Genomic DNA, 14,929 nt, shown 5'->3' with positions numbered 1-14,929 from the left:
CAGGATCTGGAGAACTAATTCTCCAAGGAGCAGCCAATCCGCTGCTCCATGCCAACATCCCAGGCAGGGCAGGAGCAAAGAGCCTGTGTCCCGGGAGTGGCTCTGTCTCCGTAGCACAGGAACAGGGCTTTAAAGCCCCCATCTCTACAAGACCGGGGTGGAGCAGAGGCCCAGAGAGCGAGACAATAGGCAGACATCCCTGGAAGTACCAGGGACCAAATCCTGGTTTTAGCCTCCTGGATCACTTTATTTCTCGATCTAGCCACCTCTGGCTGGCACAAAAGGTAAGACACCCGGTCAAGGCCACTGGCCACCACCATCTATACCCCTGAAGCCTCCAGCCCTGAAAATGGGCATGGCCTTCTCCCAGCCCTGGACTTTCCTGCCCATGACAGGGGGTCACGTGGGAGAGGTGGGGTGAGGGGACATCTGAGCGCATCATCCATTTCCACTGAGGATGTCCACAGAAAGCAAGATGTTCCTGAGCACATGGCCCAACACGCTTCCTTCGGGCTCTGACCCCAGCCTCCCCTGAGGTTCCCACCCCTTCCCACCGGCCCTTCCACCAAAGTGGACAGAGCCAGGCCCTCTGATTCTCAGCCTGTTCACCGCTTGCTTCAGTATATGCTTTTTCTCATTATATCATCATTAACGTGGGGGCATCCCGTGACCAAGGCAGTAAGACATGTCTCGTCTCAGCTAGCCCCAGGACTGTCTATCCACCTGGTCTCTCAGCTTCCAGCCTTCCTCCTTACAGACCCTTCTCTACCTGGCAACCAGCACACTTCTAAAAATATAAAGTACAGCATGCCGCTTCCACGCAGAACACTGCAGTAGCTGCCCACCAGCCCTGAAATAGAACCCAGAGCCCTTTCAGAGCTAGCAAGCCCTTAATAATCCAACCCCCTGCCCCCTCTCTGAGCTGGCCTCTACACCCACCCCCGCTCGCCCCATGCCAGCCTCACTGGCCCCCGAGCTGAGGCCTGAGCCCACCAGGGCCAGCTGCCCCGGGGCCTGGGGGAAGAGTCCTCTCCCACATCGAGCCGACCCGTACCCTCACATCCATCCCTCAAGGCCCTGTCCCTAAGACCCTACCCCAAAGACCCTGTCTGAAACAGAACGTCCCTGCCACTCTGTCCCCCCGCCTGCTTTAGTCTTCTTACTAGTGTTGAGTACCACCTGATGGGTTATTCTATATTTCTTTCTTTGGAGACCTGCCACCCCCCACGCACACCCCAAAACATGAGTTCCAGGGGAGTAATGACAGTCCTGCAGGCTTTATTCCCAGCAGACCCCAGTGCCTGGAACAGTGCTGGGCAGGTGGAGGCACTTCATAAACACCATGGGATGGGAGCAGAGGACGCAGCATGAGGACAACTGTTGGGCAGCGACGCTCAAGCTCGGCCAGGTCCCCATGGTTCTGCGCGGCCCTGGCTGCCCGGGAGCCCTGCGCGCCATGCCCTCTGCCCACAGAGCTCTCCCCGGCTTTGCATGCCTGGCCTTCCTTATTCCTCACCTCGCAGAGCCAACCGCATGTCCTCTGGCAGCCTTCTCTGCCCACCCTATCTAAAGGGCCCGCTCGCCACCCACCACCCCCACCAGGCGACCCCTTTTTTAAACCACTTGCATACCACATCAGAGCGATGATCCAATTATCAGCGGTTGGAAAGTCAAACCCACCAGCTACCAATGGACGTGGCACCCATGCTCACCCAACCCGGCGCTCTAGCACTCCTTCTGGAGCGTTAGCAGGAGAAAGCGAAGCCCAGGGGAGAGCAGGTGCCCCTAACACACTCATTCCTCCCCACTGCTTCCTTCTTTCAGTCAATCTGTACCAGGTCCCTAAAGTGGCCCTGACGCCGGGTGTGGAAAGAAGCAGTGTCTGCACTCCTGGAGCTCGAGGACAAGTCAGAATGAACATCGGGAGGAAAAGGGGGCAAGGTCGGGACCGAGGAGCATCTTCAGGGGCAAGGGTCTTCCACGCCCCTTCTGGCCGCATCCGGCTGCCAGACACCGTGTCCAGGGAAAGGATGGGAACTCCTCGCACACAGCACAACGTGGATGACCATTGAGCCTTCACCTGTGCAGAGCAGCACAGGACGCTGGCCACAGGCTGGGTGAAATCAAACCTGGGTCCTTTTCAAAGACTCAGAAGATTTCTTCTCACCCATAAAGGGAAGGAAAACTAAATGAACCTTTTCTTGAAATTTAAAGGCCCAGCGCGTGAACTGGCCCCTGCTGGAGGCAGGCTGAGGGAAAATGAGTGCTTTCAAATCAGGGAGAAGTTTCTCCAGCAGACTGTGAGGAAGGAGGTGGGGGTGGGGAGGGAAGCAGGCACTCAAAGGTCCGTTTTCAAAGACTTGTGCTGCATCAGAAGAAGGTTCATACTTTTAATGGACAATCTGATTGACGATGGTGATCCATGGGCAGGTGTCATAATAAAATTTCTAAAAATTACTGAAAAGCAAATGCCACCATAAAAGATCCAATGAAGAGCCATTCTCATTGGCATCGCCTCTTAAGAAGTAGCTCTGCAAATTACCCTTGGTTAGTGTTACTAACTGCCCATTAGAAATTTGGGGAGAGGACTCAGGTTTAAAATCACGGTGCTGGCAGAACTTTAGAAAGACAGTTCCCAGTTTGCTCTGGCTCGATTTCTGTCTGCACAAGGTGACGAGATCTAGAAGTTAAATCCCACATTCAAAATGAAATCTGCACTCAGCAAGAGAGGGCCTGACAGATGCGAAATGACACTTGGGGTTTGCCAGGAGAAACTCTTCTCTATTTCTAGTTCTACAAGGACTCACAGTGCAAGAAACTGGCAATGTGGTGATTGTGCCTGAGCTTCCTAGGTCTCAGGTGATGTGGTTTAAACTGGGAATTGGGGGCACACCCAAATCCCACCAAAGTACTGGCCTTTGGCAAAGTCTCCCTTGGGCACTGCTCGTCTTTTTGAGGTAAGGCTCATGCTGAGAGGAGAGGGCTGGACTTAGAATCCTTCACTGGCTATCTGTTGGGAGCTGTTTTCATTTGCAAAAAGGCTGATGATGCAAAGTCCCAGTAATGGGTTGGCTTTTATAAAGGGGAGCTATTTGGGGTAAAAGCTTACAGTTCCAAGGCCATGGGAAGTCCAAACCGAGGCACCGTGAGAGGTGCTTTCTCACCCAAGTCAGCCTCTGTTGACCCTGTTGTCCCAGTATGTGGCGAATAAAGATGCCGCCGATGCCTGCTGTGGGCTCAGCCTTCCCCGGCTCACCGGCTTCTCTTGAGCTGCCCCGTGAGCCCACCCTCTCAGGGACTTCGTGCTTAGGCGATCCTCTAGTGCTCACTCACGTGGCAGGGTCAAAAGTGGTGGCTTCCTTTCCCTGAGTCTGTCTCGCGCTCTGTCTCCCTTTTAACCAGCCCCACGAGAAGGCGGCGCCTCAACACAAATCCTGCCCACTACCGTGGTCCCATCGAAAGCCCTAACGTGATCTTACCAAGCAATCTAAGCAAAGGGACCTCAACCGAATTTAATGCAATCAAAGAGTATCACACCCACAGGAATAGTTTAAAAATACAATCTTTCTCTTTTTGGGACTCACCAAACTGCCACAAGCACCCACATGTACCAGGCACTGTCCTAGGATCCTGAGGACTGGGTTCGAATCCCAGTTTGGCCCTCCACCACTGTATGGCCTGGGTGCCTCTGAGTAGCAGCCCCTCCCCTATCACTAACAGAGTCATCTTGAGGTACAAAGGGGACAATGTTTTTCAAATATTTCCTTTTTTCCTTCTCTTCTGCTGGCCTTTTGAGTGTAGAGGGGACGCAGTGTCCTCCGCTTCATGTAGGAGAACTCTGCGGCTGCTTTTGAGCATGAATTAAAACAATCAACCTCTGGCCCGTAGATGGGGCCATCCATGACAGAGAGGCCCGGGGCCTGGGGTCTTTCTAAATGTCAGACCCCTCGTGAAGTGTGGTGGCTGGTACTCAGAGCACAGCACGTGTTCAAATGCACTGGAAATCCAAGAACTGTGTGTTTCTAAATCCCTATTTTCAAATCCTCAATTTGTTAAAGATGGAATATCTTTATTTTCTTATAGTGTTGTTCATTTCTCATAGAAATTTCCGCAACATTTCATTCATTCCTGCCTCCCAGCGACTCTCGAGCCTGTTTTAAGTGCCACCACCACCTGGGGCCCTGGACCTAAGGTCCAGGAGGGTGTCATTTTAAAGACTCACAGGCCTTTACTCTGATGTTCAGCCAGGTTTGGCAAGTCCTGCTTCACACATTCCACAAGTACTCACTAAGCTCCTGCATTCATTTCCACCGACTGCTGTAACAGAATACCACAGACTTGGACTTGAAACATCAGAAATTTATGCCCTCACAGTTCCGGAGGCCGGGCGTGTGGAATTGGGTGGAGGGTCCAGGCTCCTTTGGAGCTCAGCAGAGCCCCCTTCCTGCATCCTCCAGCACCGGGTAGCCATCAGCCTCCCTGGCCTCCTTGACTGTGGCCGTCCCCCTCCGAGCCCTCCCCTGACTGTCTTCTCTGGGCATCTCTCGTATAAGGATGCCTGTCGTTGGCCTTAGGGCCCAATGGGTCACCCAGGATCGTCTCATCCCGAGGTCCTTAACTTGATTATGCCCACAAAGGCCTTTTTGCCACATAAGGTCACATCCATGTCCACAGGTGGGGACATGGGCATGAAGCTTTTGGGGAGCCATCATTCAACCAGCTGCAGCCATATTTCCACATGCCAGGCGGTCTGCCAGTGCGGTGGGCATGCTCTTCCGTCCAGCAAGAGCCAGAGAGAGGAAGCACAGGAAGGAGGAGGACGCGATGGGCGTGCATCGCAGCTCCACCTGAGGCAGCCCAGGGCAGTAGGGAAGTGGGTCAACTCTGAAGTCAGATGGTTTCAGCCACTTACTGGCTCTGCGGCCTCAGCAAGTCACTTAAACTGCTTGTGCCTCAGTTTGCCCATCTGTTAAATGAGAATAACAACAGTTACTGCCTCACAGGATTCTTACTTTAGACTTTTTAAAGTTTATTTTTCTAAATGACTTAAAATAGTGTCTGGAACCTAACAGGCATAATATGGTTTTTAAATAAAATAAGGAATAGACAAAAGAATCACCCGAACTTGTTCTCAAAGACATACCAAAATGCCCCAGGTGTACTACCTTTTACTCGTAATAAAACAGTTTACAGAAGGAACGAAACCAATGTAAAACTGAGTCAAGTAGAAAAACTCTCCCTACTTCCAGAAACAGAGCAGCTGTTAGAAGTATCTAACTGTGAACTGGTCCCATTTTTTTTTTTCTACTAGAATAAGAGTCATTAAGCAAAAGGAAAGATTTAGCCTGCTCATGTTTCACAAATCCATAAAACGACAGTTGACACTGCAACTTTCTTACATTAGCACAGGTTTTTGCTTTTATGTTCAACTGTTAAGTTTCACAAAAAGCAATGGGTTAGTTGAGTTAATTAAAATGGTAATCCCTTCCTCTGCTCAGTCACTTATAATATTTTATGAAAGAAAGCATGCAAATAAAAACAGAAAGATGAGATCCAGATTTTCAAATATGGCAACACTCTGGTCACTTTGACTTTGATGTCCATTTTACTTTGAGCGGGGTTACAAAATGCAGCTGTGTCTATTTCTTTGCAGGAACCTGTTGCAGGAATTTGCTCTTCCATGTGGAAGCACAAACTCCCCTTCCTCTGTCCGTGCTGATGTTCAGATGAGAATGTGCTCTGCATTATGGCTTCCAGCCACATAAGAAGTTGCAGCTTGTTTGCTCTGAGGTTTGGGTTCCAACAGCCAGACAGAAATCATTCAAGGAACAGCCGTGTCCCGAGCTCTCTGGTGGCACATGGCTTCCATGCAAATGGCCCATCATCTAGCTTTCATTTCTTCTGGTTTGCTGTTATCTGTTCTGAACACTTCCAGATTTGCTTATTTTTCTAATCTCTTCCCTCCTCTTCTTGCAACCCTACCCTTTATCACCTGGTTTTTATCTTCATTACTCACTTTCCTCACAATGAGAGATCATTAAAAATATTTTAAATCAAGGCCATGGCTGTCTTTCTATTGGGTCTTAACGTTCAACACGTTTTTAATTCTTATCACAGTGTTTCAGGCAGTTTGTATGTTATATTCTATTATTCCACCCAAGGTTGTCACCATTCCGAGATTAAAGTTTCCGCAGGATGTTTCATTAGGAATCTATTCATACATTCCCTTTGTTAGCTGGGAGACCCGGCCATGAGCCTGTATTTCACACCTCATTTCATATCACAAGTCATCAAAAAGTATAAAAAAGCAATTATTTATTTAGATTATGAAATGGATAAGCATAAATTATCATGCCAAAGCAACAATCCCTGCCCTTCCTACAGCCCAAGAGCGGTCAGATACTGGATGTGAAGAAAGGGAAGGAGAAAGAGGACACTGGGAGGGGAGAGGGTCTCATACTTCTGGAAGTCTCCTCACACAACTACTTTTGTTCTCATGGAACCTTTGTTAGCTCTTTGAAAGAGAATGCAAAGTGGATTCTCACAAAACCAAAAGTGACAACCATGGTCTGTGTTGTTTTCCACTTAAAATGTTACCACGTGATCAGTCAAAGATTTCAACAAATTAATTTCCTATGCACAGGCCATGGATTCCACCAGCAAACACCCAGACAGCCTCGCTGAGGCCAAAGAGGCAGCATAAGCTCCTCAGACCACACCAGTACAAGAGGGGAGTCGGCTAGACGACGGCAGCTGCAGGGCCATCTGTTTCCCTCCGCCCCAGTATCCTTCTTCCTGGGATCCCTCTGTTCCCCTCCAAGTCCATGTCATTCAGGTGCAGCCAATCTACCTTCTACATCCAGGGTTGGCTACGGCAATTGGTGCCGGGTGGGTACGTGATCCAAGCTACCCCCAATAGAGCCAGTGACGACGAGCCCTAGGACATGAGGCATGGCCTGTCTGAGAAGGGAAGCTTTATTCCTAAAGTGCCTAAGTCAGTGGGATGGATGCTGACAGCAGCTGGCAGCCATTGTGCCACCAGGAGGGAAGAGTCAGCCTGAGCAAAAGGCAACCTGGAGGAAAGACAAGGAGACAGGCACTAAGGATACTGCCTCATTATCTGTGTCCACATGTTCCTGGTCCCAGTCTACTCCTGAACCTTCCCATTTACAAGAGAGGCTAAAGGTCACTGTTTTGCTGGGACTTTATTAGTATAATAGTTTATGGCATCAATTGAACAAAGCCCACCTGATAACCACCCCAGCAGCCAAGAGAACATCTTCCACCGGGGATACAAACACACAGAGCCCCTGTGCAAAGCAGAGAATCAAACTGTAACCCCCGAGGGGTGTGGCAGACTGCCAGCTGACACCCAGCAGCACTCTATTGCTTATGACCGAAGGTGCCTGGACCAGTATAAAAACCCCAGGCTCTCGCCACATATTAACAACTCAGGATTTGGAACTGTTCAGCAGGCACATACAAAGGTCTAGGAAAACCACTGGTCCAGTAAGTTGCAGACTGAAAGCTCTGTCACCAGACGTAAAAGACAATGACCAGAACACTGAGTTTCAAGTAAGAGCCACACAGAGCCTTGATCGATAATTCTCTAACAGAAGGCTTTGGGCCACTCAGCCTGAGTCACTTCTCTCCCTTTAAAAGACATCTTCAAAAGCAGACAGAGTCCAACGTGGCCCGCTGGGGCCACCCAGGGACAGGTAGCGCTCATCAGACAGCTCATTGGAAGAGGCAAGCCCGAGCCCTTCAGGCAGTCTCAGGCTCCTCCCACCCACTCACCCATTCATTCTGCAAACAACGATAGAGTTCCTCCTCCCAGCCTAACACTGCAGACCTAGGACTGTGCACAGACTCGAGAAGGCGGAACAGAGAATGCGAGGGGCAGTAGACAGCATTACGTGGCAGGCCTGTGAGGGACTCGGGCGGGAGCTGAGGATTTTCACCCTCATCCTGGGTGACAGTGGAATCAATGATGGCTCCAGAGTGGGGAGGGCAGGTCAGAGTGGCATTCTGGTCAAAGCACTGACCTGCCCCATAGACAAGGGAGCTCAGTCAAAGGAGAGGATATGGAGGCAGAGAGCCTGGGGGCTAAGACCGTGGCCACAGGGGAGAGAGCACTCGCTACCTGTTGGGCTTCCTGATGCAAGATTCCTAGCAATGGCCTCTCTGCCGCCCAGGTGAGCTCAGCCCCGGAAACCCCAAGGCTGGTGTCTATGCTGGAGAAGACAGGCTGCCTGCCTGCAATGCCAAGTTCACCCGACTTAACCTTCTGAAGTCTGGAGACCTGTTTGGTCTAAGCATGTGCCAATCCCAGGCGTGTACTAGCCACTAAGGGGCAATTATCCAAGAGCTACAGCCATCCTCGTTTTGCCCATTAATAAAGTCCATTTTCTCCTGGCCACGAAAATCATTTCTATTTTCCCCACTTTAGTCTTCAGCTCCTGCCAACAATGGTAATAATAAAATGTTTAAAATACCATTATCAAACCCCATGCAGTGAAAAATGTTGACTGAGGTAATTTTTGAGACTGCCACCCTAATGAGGTCATTTGTGTATAGAGAGGTTAAGGAATAAAAGCCTCAGAGGCACGTCCCACAATGGAGCCGAGCAGAAGCCGTGGGACTGCTCTGTGCTGACGAGCGGTCGATGGGGAGCACGCTTGATTGATACACACACTATTTTGCTATCAGCTCTTGCAGCTACCCCCAGCCCCACCACTGCTCAGGTACCTTGAGGGTCTTGGCGCTTACCTGCTCTGCAGGTCGGGGCGATGGCCCACGCAGGTGAGGGCGGCACTTGTCTGCACACTGCCGTTATCGACTTCCTCCTGGACCGCCCAGTGGTCCTCACTGCTGACTCTGACTGCCATGATCTTCACACCTGCGGCTGCCTTAATTCTGTTGGGTGGAAAAAATGATATAAAACACCATTTCAACTACAAACAAGTAGTAAAATATGGAGCTCAAATGGAGAAACAACTACACCTCCCTTCACCACCAGAAGAGGCCTAGAGGCCAGCAGCAAACAGCCCTGCCTTACAAACCCAATGTCTGTCATTTTCACGGGCGCCCTGAGCTAGGAGGCCACCCCAGCATTTTGCCCACAGGTTAATTTTTTGTTTCACTGGTGCTATTGGGACCCAGATCACTTTCTGCTTCAGAAAGCCCAGGGTGACAGCAGTGAACAGGTGTGTGTAGGCAGGTGTGTGTGGACAGGTATTTGTGGGTAGGTGGGGGGGCAGGTGTGCAGGAGGTATGTGTGGGCAGCTGTGTGTGGGCAGGTGTGTGTAGACAGGTGTGTGTGGGCAGGTGTGCATGGGTAGGTGTATGTGAGCAGGTATGCGTGGGCAGGTATGTGGGGGCAGGTGTGCATAGACAGGTGTGTGTGGGCAGGTGTGCGTGGGTAGGTGTATGTGAGCAGGTGTGTGTGGACAGGTGTGTGGGAACAGGTGTGGGGGCATCTGGCTGGAATCTGCAGGGCCTGCTCTTCACATGGGGACAGAAGAGTCCCTGTGTGGCAGGAGGCCCCTGGGAGGTCCTGGGGGAAGCCCTGGGGAGGCAGCGTGTGGGGGCCACGGAGGGGGCCAGGCTGACCACAGGGTGCGAGGGTGACAGTGGGAGCACTTGGGCCTCAGGAGGAGAACAGGTGGCACTGGGGGCAGCCCGGGTGGCCAGGTGCTGCCCGGCACATTGTGCGCAGGACGCAGTTCCCTGAGAAAGAAGCTGAGGCAGCAGGTGCCTCGGCCACTGAGGACAGGCCAGAGAGGCCACAGGCCGAGCGTCTGCACGTCCTTCCCTCTCCTAAGTGGCGCTGCCTCATGACGCAGCGGCCTCGGTCCCCTCTTGGGCAGTGGCCAGCCCCTTCCCAGAAGAGCCGTGACCCTGCCTGGAGGACAGCTGGGAGGAGAGCTCAGCCTGGAGCCCGCCCACTGCTGCTGGGACCTGACCACGCTCAAGTCCCGCCAAAGGGCAGCCGGGAGTCCTGGAAGTGGAGCAGTGTGCGGGGCCAGCAGGGCCCAGCTCTGGTAGCCTCTACTCCCGGGGCCTGAGGGCAGCGAGAAATGCCCGGGAGGTGCAGGGCATCTTTTACATGAGTCAAAGAAAGAAGAGTGCTACGTGCAGAAAAATAGTCCGTGGAAGAGTTCAGGAAGGGCCAGCCCAGAAAAGTACATTAAGACACACATCCCACCACCACCAAGAACGTGGAAGCAAAGGTCCCCTAGGGAAAATTAATCAGTCAATTCCATTCATAATAGCAGTCTCAGGGGTCAGTTTGAAAAGGTGAAGGACTCATCTCAGGGGTGACTGAAACTTATACAAAGGATTTATCAAAATCAAAACATCGTTAAGACTTAAAGAAGGAAGGAACACAAGGGGATCTGGAAACTTCCATGCAGTGAGCTTTCAGGCAAAGAGGAGCTCTCCAGAAACCAGATCCCTAGCTCAGCCCCCTTCCCTATGGTTGACTTCAGCAGACATTTGGGGCCTAACCCTCCCCAAAGAGCGGACAACCAAGCTGAGAAAGCTCCTTTGACCCCTGCGGAGAGCGACCATGGACACAGAAGTCACAAACGAACCACCAACCATCTCCGTATGGTCTGAGGCCACAACGGGCCTGATGCCCTCTGTGGATGCTTTTAGATTGTTGTTAATTTTTGAATTATTATTATAATTATTAATGATCATTATCACTATTATTAGTTACCCACTCTAGTAAATCTCCTGGTACTCTCTAGTGAGCTTCAACATGATGTCTTCACTCAAACTCGATGGTAAAAATTTCAACAGATGCTTACTCATCAGAATGGCTAAAGTGAAAAGACAGGGAAACAGCTGTGGTTCAAGCAGTTGGGTGCCCGCCTACCACATGGGAGGTCCCAGGTTTGGTTCCCAATGCCTCCTAGAGAAGATGAGCAAGACAGTGAGCTGACGCAACAAGATGATGCAACAAGACGATGCAATGAAGAGACATAACAAGGAAACACAATGAGAGACATCACAAGTGGGAGTGGAGGTGGCTGAAGCAAGTGGGCACCTCCTTCCCATATGGGAGATCCCAGGTTTGGTTCCCGGTACCTCCTGAAAAAAAGAAGACAAGCACACAATGAACAGACACAGAGGGCAGACAGCGAGCACAAACAACGAGAGGTGGAGAAATAAATAAAATAAATATTTTTTAAAATAATAAATAAAATAAAGTGAAAAGACAGACCACAGCAAGTGTTGGCAAGGATGCAGGGTAACTGGAACTGGCCACGTGTAATTTGGCTCCATCTCTTTGGAACACCACTTGGCAGTGTCTACTGAACCTGAATTTCCACATCGCCGTAACCCAGGACTTCCACTGCTAGTCAGCAGAAGTGCACACAAGTGTTCACCAAAAGATGCATACAAAAACATCCACGGCAGACCTGCCATCTCAGCCCCAACAGAAACAGCCAAATTGCTCGTCAGCCACAGGACAAAGTGTGACAGAGTCAGCAAATGTGATAAAATGGAAAATAATATGAATGATCAGTGTCTCGTCACATGGCAACACACATGAAACTCCAAGTGTAACGCTGAGAAAAAGAAGCCAGACAGAAAAATGGGCACGCTCTACAATTCCACTTCAAGAACTTCTGAGACTAGCTAATCTTTGGGGTGAAGTCAGCATAGTGGCCCCCTTGGAGATGGGAAGGGCCCAGGGCGGCCTCTGGCTGCTGACTCATGGTGGGCTGTGAGAACTCACGAGTCCGTGCTGGCTTCTGCTCACTTCTCTACATGTTATACATGTCCTTTCAGGTACAGACGTTAGGGTACAATAAAAACTTCAAACAAAGCCAGGTCACAGCCAGTGACTTCCAACACCGTCCAAGTCCAGTGGACAGTCTCAAGGTCACCCTGGACACACACAGGGGCTTTCCCCGGGCCTCCACCACCTCTTGAGGAGTCCAGGCCTGCACCTTGGCTCCCCGGGGCACAAGAGTCTGAAACTTTGAACTTGTCCATGATGGAGGAGGACCCAGATGAACAGCCCTCCCAGGTGGATCGGGGTGGACGACATACCAGTGCTACAAATAAAGAGAAAGCCACCAGCGCCAGGCCAGCCTCCCCCAGCAGGGCCAGGGACCACAGCACCGTCCTCCCCAGCCTGCAGCCTCCACCACCGGGCTGGAGACAAGCCGCTCTGTGAGGGCAGCAGAAGGTTTCTGCCTTATACCTAGACCAGCCCCTTTGGAACTAAACAGTCCAAACTACCTGCAGGGGTTTGGTTGTTCGGTTAGGTCCAGTCGTGCGCTGTCTGCCGTGGCTGGAGAATGGGGGAGGAAGTGAGCAAGTAGAACCCTGAAATTTTAGGTGCTGGGAAACACTTCAATCACTTACTGGTCAGTCCTCCAACGTTTGTGAATTTTTTGAGTGTCATGTGCTGCACATGAGGCACGTGGAAATACACAGAGGAACACGGCTTATTCTTAATTGTTTTGGCCACAGATCAGACCACAGCTCGCCCCCCCCACCCCAGGAGGGGTGGGAACACCGCGAATGAAGTTCTGGCGATGGTAGTTAGTGCTGACAAGGACAGAAGCAGGAGCAGGAGGCCTGGTCTCCTTCCGGCTACACTATCGATGAGCTGTGAGATCTTGGATAAGTCTCTGAACTTCTGTGACTCTGTTTCCTTGTCTATAAAATGTGGACAATGATCGTATCTATCTATAGTGATTTGAAGAATGCTTGGAACAAAGAAACTGATCCACCATGAGCTGGGTTATTATTTTTATTTTTCTATACACGAATTACCATATACTCCCTGGAAGTTACGCCTTGGAGTCCCAGGCTCCTCCCTGGGGGGTGCTCTTTGGAACTGCTCCCTGTCTTCAGCCAGATCCCAGCCACCTCCCTCCAAACTGGATTTCTCTGACCCTGATCCTTGCTCCCTGGCAGAAAATTCTTCTCACATCCCAAGGAAAGGCAATGTCTCCATTTGTTGTAGTAAATCCATTTCTTTCATAAAATCTGCCATCGTCGCAAACATCCAACCTTCAACCCTTGAGTTCAGATATCATCAACATACACCTGACAAATAATCAGAAATTATATGGTGGTTGCAATTATTAAATAAAAAAAAAAATCTAACTCTGGTACATATCTGCTAAAATGTCCCCAGGGTGGGGGGGGAGAGGGGGCAGGCTCAAATGATGCCCCTAGGTCCCTCAGGCACCTGACCCTGTTCCTGTGGGCATTGTCTTCTAACAGTTTCTTCTCTCATGATGACAAGCAGGCTGCAGCAGATCTAGATCTCACATCCTCATCCACAAAGGAAAAGCAAGACCCCTACTACCACTACTGATAACAGAAATCTTCAGGACAGGGTTCACAAGTTTGAATTAGATTGAGTAGTCAACTATGGACCAACAACTGAGGCCTGGAGGGTGGGGTGGTGGGGTAATGCTGGTGAGTTGGGCCAGTCCCAGCAGCCATCGCTGCACTAACGGTGAGGTTAATCTTACCTGAGCCACATGAGAGGTTAGAAAGGCGAGACCACCAGAAGAAAAGTCAGCTTAATCCAGAAGAAATGCATGGGGGCATCAAAGAGACAAGCCTTCTGTCAAATGAGTGAGACTCTTCTCTCTCCTAAACACAAGCCCTAAAACTATTCCTAATTTCCACCCAACTCCTTTCTAATTTTATATTTGTCAGAACAATTTAAGCCCAGAAAATCCATGTCATGAATATTCATTAAGTTTTAGAGAAATATTTTTGGGTTTGGGGATATTCTTAGCAATGTAATTATTTTAAAACTATAATATCTAAAACCACATGATTAATGGTCTCATCCCTTTCTAACACACACATTATACATCTTAACTTATATTTACATTTCATGGGGTTTTTATACCAATTTTTCTTACCCAAATCCTTGAAATTGTGGAATGAGAGAGAGAAATAAATTGACAGAATAAGAAAATACGCACAGATGAACTGATGCCTCCAGGTATCGGCCCCCCTGGCACGCGCCCCTTGGCAGCAGCAGCCTCTGTGCCCACCCACCACTCCCCGCGCCGCCATCTTGGCCGGTCAGGCTCGGCTGACTGTCAGCTCTAAGTCCAAAGCAAATGTCATGCAAATCTACTGCAGAGTGAAATTGCAAATCTTGCCACACTAGAGGATTGCCGAATGCCAGCAGAGCGATGACAAGGAGAATACAGCTGGGGTCCACCAATCATCTCTCAACAGATATTTGTTGACAGTTAACAAGTGAGGAAGAGAAAATGAACAAGGAGGAGAAGTGCTTCGAAAGATAGCAATTTGAATAGCAAAGTAGAGTCAAGCTCCTGGGAAAATGGGGGAAACCCGCAAATATTTTTGCTAAATTGATCCTTTTGTGATCCTACTAGCAATTTCAAAGATGAAATGAAAAATGCGGTGTTGCGTGGTTGTATAAACTTGTAGGAAAAATAACAATGGCTTATCAACACACGATGCAGTCTTTGCCCTGAGCGACACAGAGTGGCAATTACTGAACTGAGGTTTTGTTTAATACAAACAAAAATAAACTTATCATCAAAATCTTACTGCATTTTTCAGAGGAGAAGAAAATCCCAATCAAGCTTTTCTTTCTCACTCTTTTCTAAGAAATGTGTGGCCCCCATTTTAATTGGCCAATTACTCTGGGATTGAAGAAAAACTCCCCATAACACATATGTAACTTTGAGCAACAAAGCTCATAAAAATGTGTATTTGGGTTGTGTGGAAAATTCTGTATTGGTGGGGGACAGAACACTGACTTCCTCTTGGTTCCTAAAACGTCCCTTTCTGCCTCTAAACCTTCACACTGGCTGGCCCCTCCGTCTGGGACACTTTCACCGCACACCCATGTGACCTGGTTCCTCATCTCCTGCAGGGCTGGGGCAAACGCCACCTTCTCAAT

At 49.9% G+C, this 14,929-nt stretch overlaps 1 protein-coding gene across 1 annotated transcript in view; it reads right to left on the bottom strand.

The window, feature by feature from the left end:
* The window catches only part of LOC131278908 (transmembrane protein 132B-like), a 196,597-nt gene extending 185,256 nt beyond the window's left edge, over positions 1–11,341 (bottom strand). Inside the window, 2 exon segments of the mRNA XM_071215567.1 lie at positions 8,770–8,916; positions 11,328–11,341. Of these exon segments, the coding sequence (XP_071071668.1) occupies positions 8,770–8,916; positions 11,328–11,341 (161 nt within the window).
* Between the last annotated feature and the right edge of the window lie 3,588 nt (positions 11,342–14,929).

Source organism: Dasypus novemcinctus, chromosome 6 (genome assembly GCF_030445035.2).
Source record: "Dasypus novemcinctus isolate mDasNov1 chromosome 6, mDasNov1.1.hap2, whole genome shotgun sequence".
NCBI lineage: Eukaryota > Metazoa > Chordata > Mammalia > Cingulata > Dasypodidae > Dasypus > Dasypus novemcinctus.
This window is presented reverse-complemented; position numbering and strand designations above follow the sequence as displayed.